Source organism: Pristis pectinata, chromosome 8 (assembly GCF_009764475.1).
Source record: "Pristis pectinata isolate sPriPec2 chromosome 8, sPriPec2.1.pri, whole genome shotgun sequence".
Taxonomy (NCBI): Eukaryota; Metazoa; Chordata; class Chondrichthyes; order Rhinopristiformes; family Pristidae; genus Pristis; species Pristis pectinata.
This window is the reverse complement of record NC_067412.1, coordinates 100,763,858-100,784,312: the sequence shown is the minus strand read 5'-3', so window position 1 is coordinate 100,784,312 and position 20,455 is coordinate 100,763,858. Positions and strand designations below refer to the sequence as shown.

General features: G+C 49.4%; 1 protein-coding gene across 10 annotated transcripts in view; it reads right to left on the bottom strand.

Moving 5' to 3' along the window:
* fgf13a (fibroblast growth factor 13a) overlaps window positions 1-20,114 on the bottom strand; it is a 441,705-nt gene extending 421,591 nt beyond the window's left edge. For 2 of the 10 annotated variants that reach the window (XM_052021021.1, XM_052021022.1), the window contains exons 1-2: window positions 14,306-14,584; window positions 12,643-12,829 (exon numbers count right to left, since the gene is read on the bottom strand). Coding sequence is in view for 6 of the 10 variants with exons in the window: in XM_052021022.1 (XP_051876982.1) it covers window positions 12,643-12,691 (49 nt within the window). In the remaining 4 variants the exon portion in view is untranslated. The other 8 variants (XM_052021018.1, XM_052021024.1, XM_052021016.1 and 5 more) reach the window with 8 other exon arrangements.
* Window positions 20,115-20,455: the final 341 nt, after the last annotated feature.

The following is a 20,455-nucleotide window of genomic DNA, read 5'->3' as shown; positions in this document are numbered from 1 at the left end:
AAGTCAAAAGGACATAGATAAGGTGAATGCCCACAGTCTTTTTCCCAAGATAGGAATATCAAGAACTAAAGGGCATAGGTTTAAGGTGAGAGGTGAGGGTTTAAAAGGAATCTGAGGGGCAACTTCATGCAGAGGGTGGTCCATATATGGAACGAGCTGTCAGAGGAAGTGGTTGAGGCAGGTACAATAACAACACTTAAAAGACACTTGGACAGGTACATGGATAAGAAAGGTTTAGAGGGATATGGGCCAAATGCAGGCAAATGGGGTTAGCTTAGATGGGCACCTTGGTCAGCATGGACCAGTTGGGCCGAAGGGTCTGCTCCCTTGCTGTATTACTCTATTCAGGACCACATGAAGATAGATAAGCCTCGGTTTATCATCTCACCTCTGTCTGCAGCTCTCCCTCAGTACTTCACTGGAGAGTCAGCTTGGATATTGTGCTCAGGTCTCAGGAGTGGGACTTGAGTCTTTGACTTGACTGTGCGGTGTGAGCATATTAGTCCCTGACACACAGCTGACATTGTGCAGACAATGCTGGTGTTATGTCAGGATCACGTGGGCAGGTTATTTAAGTTACATTAGGAGCACATGGGACTAGGGGTCCAGGTTAGATGACAATGTTAGGAACTGGGTTAGAAACTGGGTTAGATGACAATGGCTTCTCACAGTGGATCAAGAACCATGACATGTGATGTGCCATTTCAGTGTAAAATGGCTGATCCATCTGAAGGTTTGTCAGTAAATATTACAGCAGAGCAAAGGTAGTATTAATGGTGGATGTGTCTCATCATCACTGATATGTCCTGGTGATTATGCTCACGGATCAGAGAGAAAATAGAGTCATACAGCACAGAAACAGGCCCTTTGGCCCAACTCGTCCATGTCGACCAAGATGTCCATCTCAGCTAGTCTCGTGTTTGGCACATTTCCCTTTAAATCTTTCCCATCCACATACCTGTCCAAATGTTTTTTTTAGTTGTTGTTAATGTACCTGCCTCAGTCGCTTCCTCTGACAGCTCGTTCAACATGCTCACCACACATAAATTGTGAATTATTTCTTCTCAAATAAACCTGGAGTTTCCCTCTGAACTAATTTTGACTCTCACGGGAGGTTAAAGTACTGGGGGGATTGGATACCTGTTGTGATGTGATGGGGACAGGCAATGGATCAACAGATCCACTGCTGTTATTGTTCCAGTATTTTCATTTCAAACTGCAGGTTCACCAGGGACACCAGAGTTTTGCTGAAATTTTTATACTGAAATTGCAGCAAAATGAAAGCAGTTAATGGCTGAAATAAGTAATTAAGATTAAATGATGGCAGGGCTGTTTCACAATCAAATCCTGGTGTTATCGATTTTATACTGAAATAAGAAGTTTTGAATTAAAATAATGACTGAAACTGGTTTCTTACAGTAAAAATCTCAATGAAAATCTTTATCCAATGGATTAACCTTTAAGAGTCTTTGTAAAATATTTTGGAAAGAATTGCCTCAGATGGCTTCACCACAGAGCTTCACAGATAACTAAGGGGTTACTGATGTACAGAGAGTGGTAAAAGTTTAGAACTCTCTTTCACGAACAGTAATCAATGCTGGATCCGTTGTTGATTGTAAATACAAGACTGATCGGTTTCTGTTATCCAAAGATATTGAAGGATGTAGGGAAGGTGGTGAGATAGAATTAGGGCACAGACTGGCCCTGACATCTCTGAAGGGTGGGACAGACTTGAGGGAGAAACACTCCTGCATTTGTGTGTTCAAGTGCCGTTGCTATTGGATAACATAATTAATGCAGTGGCTAATTCATGCAAAGCAGTGTCTTCATCCAGTACTCTACTGCTGGTTGAGGAATAGATATTGACCAGGACATCATGGACAATGCCCCAGGGAACTTTGTGAGTACTTTTACTTCCACTTAAGGTGATGGAGCACATCTTGCATATGTGACACTTCTGACAATGCAGCTGTCCCCGGTACTGAAGTGTCAGCCTATAATTTGTCCTGGTCTCTGGAGGGGGACATATCCTTCAGAACAGGGCAGGAAGAGTGTTGCTCGTGAAGTGTGAGGACACATGAATATGAAGGGAATGGAGGGATATGGATGATATTTTGAAAGAAGACATTTAATATAAATTAGCATCATGATCAACACAACATTGTGGGCTTAATGGTCTGTCCCATGCTGTACTGTTCCATGTTCTAAGCCACAGTTGATCTGAGATTGAAGGTTTAAGTTGGGGGTGACTTTGAGCATTGGACAATTGTGAAGGGCAGGTGATGCAGAACTAATGTTCTTTCCTGAGAGTATCACAAACACAGAAGCCAACATTCCCCATTTTATACTATCTGCTAGGTGTGGGACTGCTGTCAGATTGTGTGGAACCCTTTCTGTTTACTTTAAAATAAATTTCCAGACATTACTTTTGAAGAGGTAGCTGTGCAGTGATATGGCACTGTCAGGATTTTACCAGGTTAAACACAGCAATCCTTAATCTGAGAATGCAGCACAGATATTAAAGCATCGTTTTCAGCAAAGGAACAGATTGTATTTTGTCAAAATGAAAAACCACCATTTAAACACTGTTGATCGTCCTGTCCCTAAGCGGATAAGCATGTTTGTACAATACAGAGCTGGCAGCTGTGCCAAACATAGCACTAATGTTAGTGATTCCTGGATGTTTCGTATACCTCTTGGGCTACAGGTCGACTGCAGCAGGTTCCGTTAGGTTAACAATTATCCAACAGTCTATAAGGACTGTGAAAAGCGAGCTCTTTCCCTACCTGCACTGTCACAAGCATTTAATCATTGAGGGTCAGCTGGATCCCAACCTTCAGGGTGTGCCACAAATCCCTCCCTCTGACAAAACATCTGACCTCAAGATATTATTGCATCTTTACTCTGCGGACTTGGTACAAATTTGCAGCCACTGAGCAATACTATAGGAACAGGAGGAGTCAGAGTCATACAGCACGGAAACAGACCCTTCGGCCCAACTCATCCATGCTGACCAAGATTCCCATCTGAGCTAGTCCCATTTCCACGTGTTTGGTCCATATCCCTCTAAACTTTTCCTATCCACGTAACTCTCCCAGTGCCCTTTAAATGTTGTGAAGTGAGTCCATTCAGCCCAAATGTTAGCAGGCAGGTGCAGAGAGTGGTTAGGAAGGTACTTGGCACATTGGCTTTTATTGAAAGAGGATTGGAGTTTGGAAGTGAGGAAGTTTTTTTGCAATTGTACAGGTGTCAATGAAGATGCACCTGGCGTTTTGTACATGGTTTTCTTCCCTTTATTTAAGAAAGGATATATTGCCAAAAGATATTCACTCGGCTAATCCCAGGGATTCCCTGTCACCAGTGGCTAAAGAAATCACATCTATATTCTTTGGAGTTTGATTCAGATAGATTATGACTGATTTCTATCTGACATTTATCCACCCTAGATCCATGATAGTTGCCCAACAAAAATACTTGAATTTCAGTCATGAAATTTCCAATTGATTTGCAACCTCGAGCATCAAGATATAGCTGAGAGCACTGGATACATCACCCGTCCCCACCCCCCCAAATCTATCACCAACAAGCACAAGGGCAGCTCCAATATTACTCAAGAAGCTTGACATCATCCAGGGTAAGTCACCCACTTCATTGGCATGTCACCCACCATCCTGATCCCCTCCAGCACTGGTCACAGTGACTACCACCTACAAAATGCTGGCAACTAGTCATCCAGGCTGCTCTGACAAGCCCTCCCACACTTGTCAGAGGGAGGATAAGAGCAGCAGGTGCAGGGGGACACCACCACCTACAGGTTCCCCTCCAAGTTACGTACCACCTGAGATTAAAATACATCACCAGTCCTTCATCATCACTGGGTCCAAACCCAGGAACTCCCCCCGCGGTAATGCCTTCATCAGATGGACTGCAATAGTTCAAGGCAGCAGCTCACCACCACCTTCTCCAGGGCAATAGATGTTGGCCTTGCCAACCACACCCAGATCCCAAGAGGCGAATACATTTTGTTGCAGATTTGCACCACCCTCTGCGCCAGGAGTTTGCTGACACCAGCCCCTCTGATGTCAGGGCCCTGCCACTCGTCCTGGAACTCTCAACCAACGGCAAACATTTACTTCTTTGATTGTCTTCAATACAGCTAAATCTCCCATTAAATCTTCAATACATGTGTGAACAACATTTTAACTTTTTGGCACCATTTACCCAACTGAATCTGCTCTGCACATCCTGCAGCGGTAGCACCAGAACATACATGAGGCAGGTCAGTGGGGTTTTACTTCCAACCTTTTGAGACTCAATCACTATCTCATCACTTGGTCTGTTCCCACACATAAAGCCAGCCACTTCACATTTACCATTGTACAGAAAACATCAATCTCAAACTGGCCGCTCTTTTAAACACCTCATGATCTTACTTTCTGACAACATCAAATGAGAAGCAAACTTGGGTGATCATCTCAGGCCTTCCCAACCATCGCTCAAGATATAATGACTCCCATACCGTCCCTCCATCCCACACACACAGGAACATCAAATCCCTTACAGTCTTGCACAGAATCTGTCCAACCCTTATCCCTGAGTACATAGCCTGTCTCCTGTTCTCTGTCCATCCCCACTTCCATCACAAACACTCTCTGGTTCTACTGCATTTGGTACAGATGAAGAACACAACGTTCAAGGCACTTATTCATTGGTTTGGCACTGCCACACCAGCAATCTGAAGTTGACAACATTTGACGAAGTTTCCAACCTCTGCCCAAAAGGAAGCTGTTGGTGTTTTCCTAATTTTGAAATTGGTGGAACTCGCTGGATTGGAGAATTCTTTGCTTCCCATACATTGTCATCACCCTTTGTACTTCCACCACAGCTCTGGTACTTTGTTCCATGCTTGGATATCTCCAAGTTATGGAGTTTGCTCTCACTGGCTCTCCAACCCCAAATCCTGAAGAATTGTGGTGACTGAATTGCTCAACAGTTATTCCAAATCCTGGATTAATAATCCTTCAAAATGCAGTCAAAATCGATATGGAAATAAAAACACTGGCAGCTGTCAGATGGCTGATAAGACCCCGTGGGTTCACTTATGTTCAAGCACAGTTAGGGGCAGGCAGTAAGGCATTAAGTTATGCCCTTGCCAACACCTACAATGAATAGTGAAAAAATGGAGTTACATCAATGTGCAAAACTACAAAGGAGTGAAGGAGTTCAAGGTGAAGATCCAGCACCTCAAGGTATTTTGAACCATTAATGCAAACCTTGCCATCAGCAATTCATCCAGGAGTGAGTTAAATCAAAGATCTCTGTACACGGAAGTGAAAAATCAAAAAAAATGCAGATGCTGGAAATACTCAGCAGGTCTGACAGCATGGGTGAGAATAGAAACAGAGTCAATGTTTTAGGTTGGAAACCCTGACAGTTTAATGGCTGCAGGAATCTAGAAATACCTCTGTTCATTCTACTTACAGTTAAATGCACTTCATTGTGTCTGTCTGAGATGTGGGGTATGACGGACGTAAATTGTCTCTTCAAAAAGTAGAACATCAATAGCATGTTGAGAGAGTTGTTCGTAAGGGGTCTAATGGGATCTAGAGATTCATAAATCCAGTCATAGAGCACTGAAGGGAAATTGTTGAACCTGTATAAAACACTGGTCAGGTCAAACATTGAGTGACAAGCACATTATTGGTTAAAATGAACACGATGGCCCCATTAGCTGATTGATAAGGACTGAATTTAAAATTTTGGGCAAAAGATATGAAGTGGGTAGGAGGAAAAATCTTTTTATACTCTGAGAGTGACAGGAGCTGGAACTCACTGGCTGTAGGGCTGGAGAAGCAGAATCAATCAGGGCCTTCAGAAGGGAATTGGATATATACGGAATTAGGAAATATACAGGGCTCTGGGGAATTCAGACTAATTGAATAGAGCTTTAAAAGAGCCAGCAGATGCAGAATGCAGTGAATGTGTTGTGTGATTCGATAACTGCGCAGCTTCAATGTTTCAAACCAAATCAAAATGGGCTGGCTTTAGGAACTGAAATATTTTAGATTTGAGTATTAAACCCTTCACTGTTTTAGATTATTACCACATCTTGTTTAATCGTGAGATGACAACTACTTGTAATTATAGAGCAGGAAATTATCCCAAGGTACTTCATGGGAGCGCAATCAGACAAACTTGGGAAATATGTCAGGAGAAGTGACTGAATACTTGGTCCAAAAGCAGGTTTGAAGGAGAAAATCGAGGTTGAGAGGGTGCAGTTATCAGAAGGAAATCTTGATCTTGGCTCAGGCAGCAGAAAGCACAGCTGCCGGTGGTGGTGTGAGTGAAACAGGGAACGTGTAAGGGACCAGGATGAGGGAGCTCAGGGATCTGGGAGGTTTCCATGGCTGGAGGAGATTATAGCGATAGAACATGGATGAAGGGTTGAAGCTGAAATTGGCATGCCAGAAACTATTTTTACTCACAAAAGTCATAGACTCATAAGAGTTATACAGCACAGAAACAGGACCTTTGGCCCAACTTGTCCACGCTGACTGTGTTGCCCAGTGAGCTAGTCCCGTCTGCCCACGTTTGGCTCACAGCCCTCTAAACCTCTCCTATCCATGGACTTATCTAGATGGCTTTTAAGTGTTGCTAATGTGCCCACCTCAACCACTATTTCTGGCAGCTCATTCCAAATACGCACCACCCTTTGTGTGAAGAAGCTGCCCCCCGATGTCCCTGATGGAAGTGGTATCTCTGCCATTTCCCGCACCTCCGCTCTCACCCCCACCCCTCCCAGACCCGACAGGGATAGGGTCCCCCTTGTCCTCACATTTCTTCCCACCAGCCGATGTATCCAACACATTCTCCGCCACTTCCGCCATCTCCAACGGGTCCCCACCACCGAGCGTATCTTCCCCTCCCCGCCCCTTTCTGCCTTTCGCAGGGGCCACTCTCCCCGTGACTCCTCAATTCACTCCTCCGCGCCCCCCCCCCACCCATCCCACTCCCAGCCCAGGGATCTTTCCACTGCCCCCGCCATAGGTGCAACACCTGCCCCTACACCACCTCCAAACAGTCCTTTCAGGTGAGATAGAGATTCACCTGCACCTCCCTTAATATCATCTACTGCATTCAGTGCTCCAAGTGTGACCTCCTCTACATTGGTGAAACCAAATGCAGACGAAGTGACCGTTTCACAGAACACCTGCGCTCCGTCCGTAACCGCGACCTGCATCTCCCCGTTGCCAGTCACTTCAACTCCCCCTCCCACACTGTCACTGATATGTCAGTCCTCGGCCTCCTCTACTGCCGGGAGAATTCCAAGCGCAAACTGGAGGAACAGCCCCTCATTTTCCATCTTGGAACCTTGCAGCCTGACGGCAGGAACATTGAATTCTCCCACTTTAAATAATCCCCACCCCCTGTCCCCCCACCCCCACCCCAAACATGTCTCTTCTTTTCTTCCCTTTCCCAGCCTCTCTCTCTTTAGTCTACCTTCTCCCTCCTCACCTTTGACCCATCCCCCGGTGGACCTGCTCTCCCCTCCTCCCCCGCACCTGCCCATCACCATCTCTTACCTGCATCTACCTATCACCACCCTGTGCCCACCCCGCCTCCCCTCTTTTGTCCACCTATCACTGCTCTGCTTTTCCCTCCTATATATTGGGCTTCCCCTTTTCCTATCTTCAGTCCTGAAGAAGGGTCCTGACCCGAAACGTTGACCTCCTGCTTTTCTCCACAGATGCTGCCTGGCCTGCTGAGTTCCTCCAGCATCATCGTGTTTTTCATCCTTTTTATATCTCTCGCCTCTGACCTATGGCCTCTTCTTTTTAGCACCCCCTCCCTGGGAAAAAGACTATGTGCTTTCACCCTGTCTATGCCCCTCATGATCTCATATATCTCGATCAGGGCACCCTTCAATATCCTATAAGTCCTGGTCTACACAACCTCTCCTTGTAACTCAGGTCCCCAAGTCCAGGCAACATCCTGGTAAATCTTTTCTGCACTCTTTCTAGTTCAGTAACATTGTTCCAATAACAGGGTGACCAAAACTCCACACAATACTCCAAGTGCAGCCTCACCAACGTCTCAGATAAGTCATAGAGTCATCCAGCACAGACCCAGGCCTTTCAACCCAGCTTGTCCATGCTGACCAAGGTATCTATCTACGCTAATCCCAGTTGCCTGTGTTCAGCCCATACATCTTTCCTATCCACGTAACTGTCTAAATGTCTTTTAAACACTGTAATTGTACCGCTCGTTCCATACACCCACCACCCTCTGTGTGAACAACTTGCCTCTCAGGGCCCCTTTAAATCTTTCCCTTCTCACCTTACACCCATGAGGTCTAGTTTTAGACTATCCTATGCTGGCAAAAGAACTGTGACCATCCACCTTATCCATGCCCCTTATGATCTTATAAACCTCTATAAGGTCACCCCTCAGCCTTCTTCACTCCGGGGAAAACTGCCCCAGACTATCCAACCTCTCCTGATAACTCAAGCCCTCCAGTCCAGCAACATTCCTGTGAATTTTATCTGCACCTTTCTGAGCTTAATCACATCCTTCCTGCAGCATGGAGTCCGGAACTGTAGACAATACTCCAAGTGCAGCCAAACCAATGATCTGTACGACAGTAACATGACGTCCCAACTCCTGTACTCAGTGTCCCGTCTGATAAAGGCAAGCCTGCCATCCGCCTCCTTCTCCATTGTCTACCTGCATCACCACTTTCGGGGAACTATGTACTTGTACCCCCAGGACTGCTGTTCAAAAACACTGCCCAGGGCCCTGCCATTCACTGTGTAGGTCATGGCCTGGTTTAATTTGTCAAAATGCATCACTTTGTGCTTGTCTGAGTTAAATCCCACCTGCCATTCCCTCACCCCCTTTCCCAGTTGATTGAGATCCTGTTGTAACCTCAGATGACCTTCTTCACTGTCCACTATGCCATGAATTTTGGTGTCATCCACAAAGTAAGTAACCATGCCACTTACATTATCTTCCAAATTATTCCAAATTATGACAAACAATGAAACACCCAGCACTGATCCCTGTGGCACAGGCCTCCAATCTGAAAAGCAACGTTTCACTACCACCCTCTACCTCTTACCGCTGCCAACGTTGTATCCAATTTGGTATCTCACCTAGAACTCCATGTGCTCTACCCTTCTGAACCATCCCACCATCCGGCACTTTATCAAAGGCTTTGCTGACAACAACCTTTCCCTCAGTGTCAACAAAACAAAAGAGCTGGTCATTGACTTCAGGAAAGGGGGCAGTGTACATGCACCTGTCTACGTCAACGGTGCTGAGGTCGAAAGAATTGGGAGCTTCAAGTTCCTGGGAGTGAACATCACCAACAGTCTGTCCTGGTCAAATCACGTAGATGCCATGGCCAAGAAAGCTCACCAGCGCCTCTGCTTCCTCAGGAGGCTAAAGAAATTTGGCATGTCCCCTTTGACACTCACCAACTTTTACCGATGCACCATAGAAAGCATCGTATCTGGATGTATCATGGCTTGATATGGCAACTGCTCTGCCCAGGACTGCAAGAAGCTGCAGAGAGTTGTGGACACAGCCCAGTGCATTACAGACACCAGCCTCCCCTCCTTGGTCTTTACCTCTTGTTGTCTTGGTGAAGCAGCCAGCATAATCAAAAGACCCCACCCACCTGGGACATTCTATCTTCTCTCCTCTTCCATCGGGTAGAAGATACAGGAGCCTGAGGGCACGTACCACTAGACCTAAGGACAGCTTCTACCCACTGTGATAAGACTATTGAACGGTTCCCTTATACAATGAGATGGACTCTGACCTCATGATCTACCTTGTTGTGACCTTGCACCTTATCGCACTGCACTTTCTCTGTAGCTGTGACATGTTAATCTGTTCTGTTATTATTTTTACCTGTACTACATCAATGCACTCTGTACTAACTCAATGTAACTGCACTGTGTAATGAATTGACCTGTACGATCAGTATGCAAGACAAGTTTTTCACTGTACCTCGGTACAAGTGACAATAATAAACCAATTTCAATAAAGTCCACGTCGACAACATCCACCACCTCCCTTCATCAACGCGCTTGGTCACCTCCTCAAAATACACAATCAAATTTGTGATCTCCCACAAGCAAAGCCATGCTGACTATCCTTAATTAGTCCTTGCCTTTCCAAATGCAAATAAATCTTGTCCCTCAGAATTCCAGCCAACAGCTTTCCCACCACTGATGTTGGGCCTACCAGCCTGTAGTTTCCTGGCTTGTCCTTGCAGCCCTTCTTAAATAAAGGCACAGCATTCACCAGCCTCCAGTTTTCCAGTCCCTCATGGCTAACAAAATACAAATATCTCTGCCAGGGCCCCAGCAAACTCCTTCCTTCCCACAATGACTGGTCATTCCTCTGGGATCTTTCCACCCGTAGGTGCTTCAAGACCAACAACATTTTCTTCATAATATCAATATGTTTCAAGACATCACTGCTACATCCCCTGAGCTCAGCGGCTTCCATATCCCTCTCCACGGTAAACACAGAGGAGAAGTATTTATTGAAGTGACCTCTCTCATTTCCCGTGGCCCCACACATAGACAACCACACTGATCTACTAGATTTATAGGAACCTACTCTTTCCCTTATCTTTTTGTTTGCAATGTAGTTTAGAACCTTCACCTGATCAACTGAATGCTTTGGTCCTGCAAAAAGCCTCAAAGCGGATTACATCCCAGATCTCTGAGCTTCATTCACAGGAGCAATTTCTCTCCCAGAACTGCTCCCTCAATATCAGCAACGCCAGGGGAAGATTTTCCAGGATTTTATTAAACTCAGCTCTCTGAAATTTAAAGGTGTTGTCCAATAAGGTGCAAGGAAAGAGCCTCAAATCCCACTCAGCACACACTGGACATAAATCTCCTGCCAGCGCTTGAGGTTTGGGACCATGATAACTATCCTCATTAATTCACATTGCCAATTAGTGGTTACAAGTCAGGCAGGGGCAGAGAAAAGGACAATAGGCAGTGAAGCAGGAGAGAGAGAAAAGACAGAGGGCAGAACAAGCTGGGATGGAGGAAGTCAAAGAGGAAGAGAGATTGAGACAGCGTGATCCACATCAAACAATCTTAACTATTACCGAGTGACTGAGATGCCTTATTTTATCCTTCTATAAATAGTCTGCCGTCTGTGGTGCATTTGACTACGGCAGACGATGATTGCAGCAAAAGTCCCAGGAATAAGATGGGCCAATGCATATTTATGGTGAGTTTACAGAGCCTTCAGGGAAACTGTTACCGGGAATAGCAGCACCGACTCCCTGAGACGCACCATTTATCTCACTGATCATTAGAGAATGCGCCCGTGGTGCGCAGGAAATAAAACTGTTCACATAAACACTGTTATTCTGCAAAGTTCAATATACCTAAATAAACAAGCAAATCCTCTTCTGCCTTTACCGCAGACAACAGTTTATGTGAGGATCAGTGATGCGGTCGAGACTGCAAATTCTCACCAGCGTCTAAAACCCCGAATGTCCAACTGCCCCTCACAAGACAACGCGGCGTGTGACCAGATTTGGGGATTTGAACTGGAGCCAACGCCAGCTGAGAACTGATCCCAAGCGAGAAGTAAATGTTTTCTCCCCACACACGTGGCTGTCAACACATCATTACCCCACCGACTCTGTGTGGGTGTCCTCATACATCGCCAGATAAAGTTTACTCTAAACTCTGCAACACTTAACCCCACGTCAACCTTTGACCACGGGGGGCTTTGTATTGGTCAGTGATTGTCCACACCCTGTGGGGAAGGGCCAGGCCGGTTTTAAACAGATCCCACTGGCGGGGGCATCACCGGGAGACAATCGGCGCGGCTCCGTGTTCACTCCCAGACAGCGGCCGCACGTCTGGTCAATGCCGAGAGAGAGGGGGCGGGCTGGCGGAGCCCGTTCCCGGGCGGGAGACTGGGCACCGGGGACCGGGAGGTTTACCACTGCTGCAGCGAGGATTCCGACCAGACCCGGAGCCGGTCCGGACTCCCCGCGGGGAGGGGGAAAGGGGGTGGTGAACACAATCCCGGCTGCACGGCCGGGGCGCCGATACACACCCCGTCCCGTCACCCAAACCCTCCAGTCCGTAAACAAAGCGTGGGGGCTTTGCATTGAGTCCCGGCACCCGCTGCCGGACACGGGGCGCCCGCTGCCACCACCTCGTCTCTGAGCCTCTTCCCCCAAAGGGGGAGGGGGGAGATGCAGAGGCGGGGGGGGGGGGGTGGGGGAGATGCAGAGGAAGGGGGGTGGGGAAAAGGCAGAGGCAGGGGGTGGGGGAGAGGCAGAGGCGGTGGGGAGAGTCGGGGAGAGGCAGAGGCGGGGGGAGGGGCAGTGGGGGGAGAGGCAGAGGCGGTGGGGGGTGGGGGAGAGGCAGAGGCAGGCGGCCGAGTTCGCACCTGTCCCCCGCCACGGGCTGGTGGTGGAATATTCCGCTTGCAAACGTGGGCTTGTGGTGGAACCACAGCCAACCCAGCCGGGTTCCCTCGGCTCGCCCACCGTCCCGGGCCGGGTGCCGAGCTCCCCCCACCCACATCCCCTCCACCCCCAGCCCCTCCCGCAGCCCCGAGCCCCAGCGCCCGCCCATCCATCAGCCTTACCTTTGGCAGCATCTTTCTCTTCCCTTGGTTTGGTCACTTTCCCGCTCATAGATCCCAGTTTGGACGCGTGCTTTTCCTCGACGAGCTGCTGGCTGACGGGGTGGCTGGGGGGGTGGGGAGAGAGACTGTCCGGTGTGTGCGGGGAGGGGGTGCCGAGAGCGCCTGGCCGTCCTGCTGCCGCCTGGACCTGTGTGAGGGGAGAGCAGGCACCGTGCAGTGAGTCACACACGCCGGCTGTAGCCCGGCCTCCGCTCCCCCCCCCCCCATCCCCCCGGGATCCCGGCCCCCGCTCCCCCCTCCCCCCGAGATCCCGGCCCCGCTCCCCTCTGACACCCACAGTGCGCGGCAGCGCACCCGCCTCCGCCACCTCTCCCTCCCTCCCTCCCTCCCTCCCTCCCTCCCTCCGCCACCCCTCCGTCCCTCCAGCACTCACTTGATGCATTTTACACCCCCCATCCCCGCGCACTCCCCCCCCCCCACCCCCCGCGCCATCTTTCCATCCCTCCGCTCGCACCTGATTTCCGCTCTTTGTCTGCCCGGCTGCTGATGCTGAGAGCGGAGCGGAGCGATCTCACACCGCAAGCCGCACTCGCGGGCTCAGCATCGCACGCACACTGGCTCCGGGCTCGGCGGCGGGATCTGCCCCGCTCCGGTCGGGGAGGGGAGGGGAGGGGAGGCGAGGAGGGAGAGGAGGAGGGGAGGGGAGGAGGGAGCCGCTGGGGTGCGGTGCGGGGCAGGACAGTGGGGTGCGACTGTATGATCAGTGAGAGAGGCACCCCGAGCCCCGGCAGATGAGGGAGACAGGGGTTCCCGGACAGGGAGGGAGCGCAGACTCGCCGGGGGTCGGGGGCCGGAGGAGCCGTGTGTGTGAGGGGGGTGGGGGAGATATCCGCCCGGCTCAGATCGCCGCTTCTCTATCAACAGATGACACCGCGGAGTTTGGTACCGCTGCCGGAATATTTCCCCTTTTGTCAACATGCCCCTGAGCCGGGAGCCCTGGGCTGCTTCAACATGATATCTGCCCCCTAAAGCTCGCCATGCTTGTGTTGAACAGTGTGTTAGCCTTGATGTCTTTTTAATGTATTAATCGCTTTTTCATCCGCGTTCTGCGGCTGTCAGCCATGTTAACAGTTCATATTGCTGAGGTGGAGTTCAAAGCGGCAAAGTGTTCGAAAGCCCCATGTTCTTTAACGCAGTAGCGAAGTCTTCCTGCCTGAACTCGGCGAGACTGTTTGAATTCAATCCCGGCGAGCGGGTAGTTCCCCAAACCCTGATGGTTTTGGTTTCCCCCTTTCCCACTAGGGAAGGATAAGCTGGTAAAACAGGCACCGATCTGGTCTACTGCCTCACACCCTTCCAGATACCGACCGGTCCCGTCCAGGAATGTCCCGGGACAGGAACGGGGTAGACCGCCCACCTTCTGCGCAGGGTTTGCCAACAATGCAGCTGGGGCGGGGTTTAACCAGCACACCGGGGGCGGCGCCCCGTGGTTGCAGGAAACCTGCTGAGACAATGTTGACATCCAACCCGGGGCATCAGGCACCGAGAACCGGGGCAGCCGCGCTCCCTCCCCGGCTAACACTGAGACTCTTGCAACAGTTCGCCAACTTTCTCGGTCACTTCACCAGCCCACAGATCACCAGTCACCCACCGCGCACCTTACCGCGACGTGGCCCGAACCTCCTGCGCGTCCGGTTGCCGGTTTCTACTGAAGGACTTGACGTGCGTATGTCCCAGCTCAAGGCTGCACTGCCTGCCCGGTGCAGGGGTTCACAGAGCAGCCTCCCCTGTCTGTCCAGGTATCGGCTATCCAATCAAAGGGCAGCCCAATACAAGCGTCCCTCTCAAAGGGAAGCGGAGCAGATACACGGAAAGGGAACTGGGCAGTGTAACGTGTGTCAACAATGCCCGGGGCAGCTTCACGCCCTCCACCTCCGCTGTTAACCCTCGCTCACCCGCTGACGAGGCTGCGAACAACTCCGGTTCCCTCGCTGGAAGCTTCGCCGGACTTCACGCCAACGCCCTTTCTCCGAAACTTGCGAAAAGGCGGAACTTTTATGTCGGGCTGATCCGAGGCGGTAGCGTAGGCTGTCCCAGGTTCACACGGAGCGGGCTCTCCCGGCCTGCCCGTTTCAGAGCTTCACGCCAGGTGAGGCTGGGAGATGGCTAATCAACGAGAGTGGGTCACCTCTTGAGGGCGGGGCGCAGGGGTCAGTTAGACTTTGGAAACGGGTGATGGGGAATCAACCTCTCCTGGGTTTCAGTTGCATTGAGTGAGCAGGGAAGAGCCGTAACTCCTGCCTTACACAATTATCGAAAGGCACTGCGGCCCTTCACGGACAGGACGGTGGAGCGCACCGGGTTTCACTCTGGTGAAAGCTCCGCACAAACTCTGGGGAATCTCCAGCGTCTGTGTGACAGCAGAGTAGCCGAAGGATTGAGATCTGGAACTGGCTGCCAGACAAGCTGGCGGAATCAGACACAATCACTGTGATCAAGGGGCATTTAGATGGATGCTTAAGGCAAGGCTACCGTTTTAATGCGGGCAACCGGGATTGGTGTAAGTGGGAAAAAGGTCGGCACGGACAATGCTGGGCCGAAGGGCTTGTATCTGCGCTGTAAAACTCGATGATAATTCAATTATTCCCCAAATCTGGGGGGAGCATTCGAAAGGCAAGATAACACGTTGATAAACTCCCTTCACAGACCGGAACAGTCCGATTAGTCTGAGGCTGACATTGCAACGTGTGAACCGCTTGGGCTTGGGTAGGGGGTGGGTGGGGTGGGGGGATACTTTCATAATACAAATCTAACAGTGTCCCAGTCAATAATGTCCCTGAACTAACGCACCATCCTGTTCGGAGTACAGGAGGGAGATAGAGACCTTAGTGACATGGTGTCATAACAACAACTTTTCCCTCAATGTCAGCAAAACAAAAGAGCTGGTCATTGACTTCAGGAAAGGCGGCGGTGTACATGCACCTGTCTACATCAATGGTGCTGAGGTCGAGAGGGTTGAGACCTTCAAGTTCCTCGGAGTGAACATCACCCATAGCCTGTCCTGGTCAAATCAGGTAGACGCCATGGCCAAGAAAGCTCACTAGTGCCTCTACTTCCTCAGGAGGCTAAAGAAATTTGGCATGTCCCCTTTGACACTCACCAACTTTTATCAATGCACCATAGAAAGCATCCTATCTGGATGCATCACAGCTTGGTACAGCAATTGCTCTGCCCGGGACCACCAGAAACTGCAGAGAGTTGTGGACACAGTTCAGCACATCAGGGAAACCAGCCTCCCCTTCTTGGACTCTGTCTATACTTTAGTAAAGCAGTCAACATAATCAAAGTCGCCACCCACCCTGGACATTCTCTCTTCTCTCCTCTTCCATCAGGCAGAAGATACAAAAGCCGCAAAGCACGTACCAGCAGGCTCAAGGACAGCTTCTATCCTGCTGTTATAAGACTATTGAACGGTCCCCTAGTATGATAAGATGGACTCTTGACCTCACAATCTACCTCACTATGACCTTGCACCTTATTGTCTGCCTGCACTGCACTTTCTCTGTAACTGTAACACTTTATTCTGCATTCTGCATGGGTGCAGTGCTGGAGGACTGGAGGGTAGCTCATGCTGTTCCATTGTTTAAAAAAGGCTCTAAAAGTAAACCAGGTAATTTCAGGCTGGTGAGCCTGACATCAGTAGGGGGTAAATTATTGGAAGGTGTTCTGAGAGATCGGATATACAAGTATTTGGATAGCCAAGGGCTGATTAAGGATAGTCAGCATGGCTTTGTGTGTGGTAGATCATGTTTAATGAATCTTGTAGAGTTTTTTGAGGAGGTTACCAAGAAAGTAGATGAAGGAAAGGCTGTGGATGTTGTCTACATGGACTTTAGTAAGGCCTTTGACAAGGTCCCACATGGGAGGTTAGTTCAGGAGGTTCAGACACTAGGTATCCATGGAAAGGTTGTAAACTGGATTCGAAATTGGCTGTGTGGGAGAAGACAGAGAGTGGTAGTGGATGGTTGTTTCTCAGACTGGAGGCCTGTGACTAGTGGTGTGCCTCAGGGATCTGTGCTGGGACCATTGTTGTTTGTTGTCTATATCAATGATCTAGATGATAATGTGGTGAATTGGATCAGCAAGTTTGCTGATGACACTAAGATTGAAGGCGTTGTGGACAGGGAGGAAGACTTTCAAAGCTTGCAGAGGGATCTGAACCAACTGGAAGAATGGGCCAGAAAATGGCAGTTGGAATTTAATGCAGACAAGTGTGAGGTGTTGCATTTTGGAAGGACAAATCAAGGTAGGACATACACAGTAAATGGTAGGGCACTGAGGAGTGCGGAGGAACAAAGGGATCTGGGAGTTCAGATACATAATTCCCTGAAAGTGGCATCACAGGTAGACAGTGTTGTAAAGAAGGCTTTTGGCATCCTGGCATTCATAAATCAAATTATTGAGTGTAGGAGTTGGGATGTTATGGTGAGGTTGTATAAGACATTGGTGAGGCCAAATTTGGAATATTGTGTGCAGTTCTGGTCACCTAACTATAGGAAGGATATCAGTAAGATTGAAAGAGTGCAGAGGAGATTTACTAGAGTGTTGCTGGGTCTTCAGGAGTTGAGTTACAGGGAAAGATTGAACAGGTTAGGACTTTATTCCTTGGAGCGTAGAAGAATGAGGGGAGATTTGATAGACATTTACAACATTATGAGGGGTATAGACAGAGTTAATGCGAGTAGGCTCTTTCCACCTAGATAAGTACAAGAGGACATGGCTTTAGGGTGAAAGGGGAAAGGTTTGGGGGAACACTGGTGGAACACCTTCACTCTGGAGAGTGGTGGGAGTGTGGAACGGGCTGCCATCTAACGTGGTAAATGCAGGGTCACTCTTAAGATTTAAGAATAAATTGGATAGATACATGGATGGGAGAGGTCTGGAGGGTTATGGACTGGGTACAGGTCAATGGGACTAGGGGAATAAAGTTTCGGCACAGACTAGAAGGGCCGAAAGGTCTGTTTTCTGTGCTGTAGTGTTCTATGGTTCTATTCTATTGGTTTTCCTTGCACTACCTCAATGAACTATGTAATGAATTGATCCGTATGAACTGTATGCAAGACAAGTTTTTCACTGTACCTCAGTATAAGTAACAATAATAAACGAATTCCAATCCCAATATGCATGCGTTAAATCCGTGTGTGTGTGTGTGTGTGTGTGTGTGTGTGTGTGTGTGTGTGTGTTTGGATGTGTCCTGGGTATACAGGTGTGTGTAATCCACGTCTGTGTCTGATTGTATGTGCCTGGGAGTGTGAGTATGTGTTGGTCTGCATGTGTGTGTGTTTGTGTTGTGTACATGTGTAAATGTGGGAATGAGTGTGTGTGTGTGTGTGTGTGTGTGTGTGAATATCTCTGTGCTTGGTTGTGTGTGCGTGTTGGGAAATGCCTGTGAGTGTGTGCATGCGCATGGGTGTGTAAGTGAGCTTCGTGGCTTTAATATTCTTCTCTCTGATCGCCACGTTTATGAGTGGGTGATAAAAGTGACCCCATCGATCAACGCCAACGAGACGGGAGAGCGCCGTGATGTCCCCCTCACTGTCGGACTTGTGCCTCTCGCATTCTCCGCCCTCTTCACCAACCCCGGGGCCTGAACTGGCTCCCGGTTTGATGGAATCTGTTTCCCACAGGATCCAATACCCCGACCAAATCACCCCCTGACCCGATGCCCACCACAGGTTACAGGTGACTCTACAATTCTCCCTGTAACTCATTAACCAGAGCTCGCCACTCCAGCCGGACTACCCTCCCGGGAAGCACCCAACATTGATTCAGAAGTTCAGTTTGCGAGCGCCCTCCGGCTTCACTTCGCTTTTGTTTTGATGCGGCTGGGTTTGTGAGACCGGTCGATCCACAGTTCTGTCGGCCGGCAGTCGGAGACACCAGAGACCGCGGACGCTGGAATCCGGAGCAACAAACAAACTGGTGGAGGAACTCAGCGGGTCAGGCAGCATCTGTCCTGACGCGGGGACTCTACCTGTAACGTCGACCATCCCTCTGCCCCCACAGTCGCTGCCTGACCGCCGAGTTCCTCCGGCACGTTGTCACTGGGAGTTGGGCACGGGTTCTCGGACGCTCGGGGGAGGTGGTGTAACTGAGACTGGTATTAAACCTGCGCCTCAACGTTTATTTGTCCTTATTCATTGCCAAAAAAACCCTCCAGTTGACGCAGCCAGAGTCCGCCTTCCGCCAGATGCTCCCTGTTAATCCCCTCTCCTGCCCCCACTCGCTGTTAATCCCCTCTCCTGTCCCGGGACTAACAATGACCAACAATATTGTCAGCTAACCATGTAAACTGATGATGACAAGCAGATTAAAAGTTTGCAACGTCTCATTTGAGCACCACAGTGTCATACATAGACCTAACTAATTTATGGGAGAGGTTCAGTTTTAATTAAAATCCCAGGTTGCATTAAACTAAACATGGCAGAGGGAGGGGGTGGGGGTAAAGTCCCAAAAAGTTTCCTGCAGCCACTTCCATCCGACTAGTGAAAGAACTCAGCGAATTCACCTTTCCAAACCCATGCGCACTGCCAATTCGCAGTGACCGCGCCCGTGCCTGTACTTCCCGATGCTGTGAAACTCTCCGGGACTGCTTCACAACATCTGTCGGTTGGTCAATTTGGGGATTTAAACAAAATCTGCAGGTTGACCGGTAGCCTTTGGTTTTAACTTTAGCGAATCCCTTGGCCGCTGTAATTAGTCGCCAAATGCTCTGAAAAATGGGATTAGTGGTTAATCCGCGGCACAGAGACGCGGGGGACACCGCGCTTTCTCCGCAAACTCCTGCCCCAATTTTTAGTGCATTTACGTCTATTGCATGTGCAGGACGGCAGTTGAACTCGCCGCAAAGTGGGGCGGAGAACTTTGCGATCGCCGCCAAGTTGTGAGCCAAGGTGTCCTGACCAGTTCTCAGCGTCCAGTTTCAGGTATCGCCGGCAGAAGTGACCAGGACCCAGGCAGCGAGCTGACATTTTCGCCCAGTGCACCGTCTCAGGCTCTACATAACAAAACGCACCAATGCTCCCAAGAAGAGTTTTCTTGTAGGTTAACGTAACTGGATTTCAATAAAGAAGAATTCGTTAACTGTCGAGATGCACTCTTTCCAAAATGTTTACACCGTTACCACGTACCTTCGGGAGAATCCACCGGCGGAGACTCAAGTGTGATAACTGTATTGAAAGTTGTCAACTCAGTAATTCGAAACTCAGACCAAGGTAAACACACCGATCCTCTTCCAAAAGGAATTTAACGTCGCATAATGCTGGCAGCGGCAGCAGGTGTCCGCAGTTTCCACTCGGCGGCTCTCTCTCCGCAGAGGGGTTCACATGTTGAGCTCATCCGCCCGCTCGCACGTCAGCCGCAGGGAACCCGCAAACCGGCGGGTCACGGGAGCAGCAGCCTTCTATTTTTAAGGACACCGGATCCGTTTCAGAATGCGCCTTGGCCCGCACTGCTCCAAGTTGTACTCAGAGAGTGAGAGCAGCTGTGAAGATCACTTTACAGACGCAGCTTGGGGCAAGGGTGCGGGTCCCAGGCCCAGGGCAGCGCCGAAGTTTTCAAAAAGATTCAAACTTTAAAATACTTTGTGGAACGGCCTTTACCCCCCCCCCCCCCCCAAACTACTGAAACAAGGGCAGTCCCCAGATTTGGGTTAAAGCCCCATTAACTCTTTAACCTCTGTAAATGGATGATAACTGATGTGATAACGTCAGTAATGGAACAACACTACTATATGAACTTTTTATATGAATGG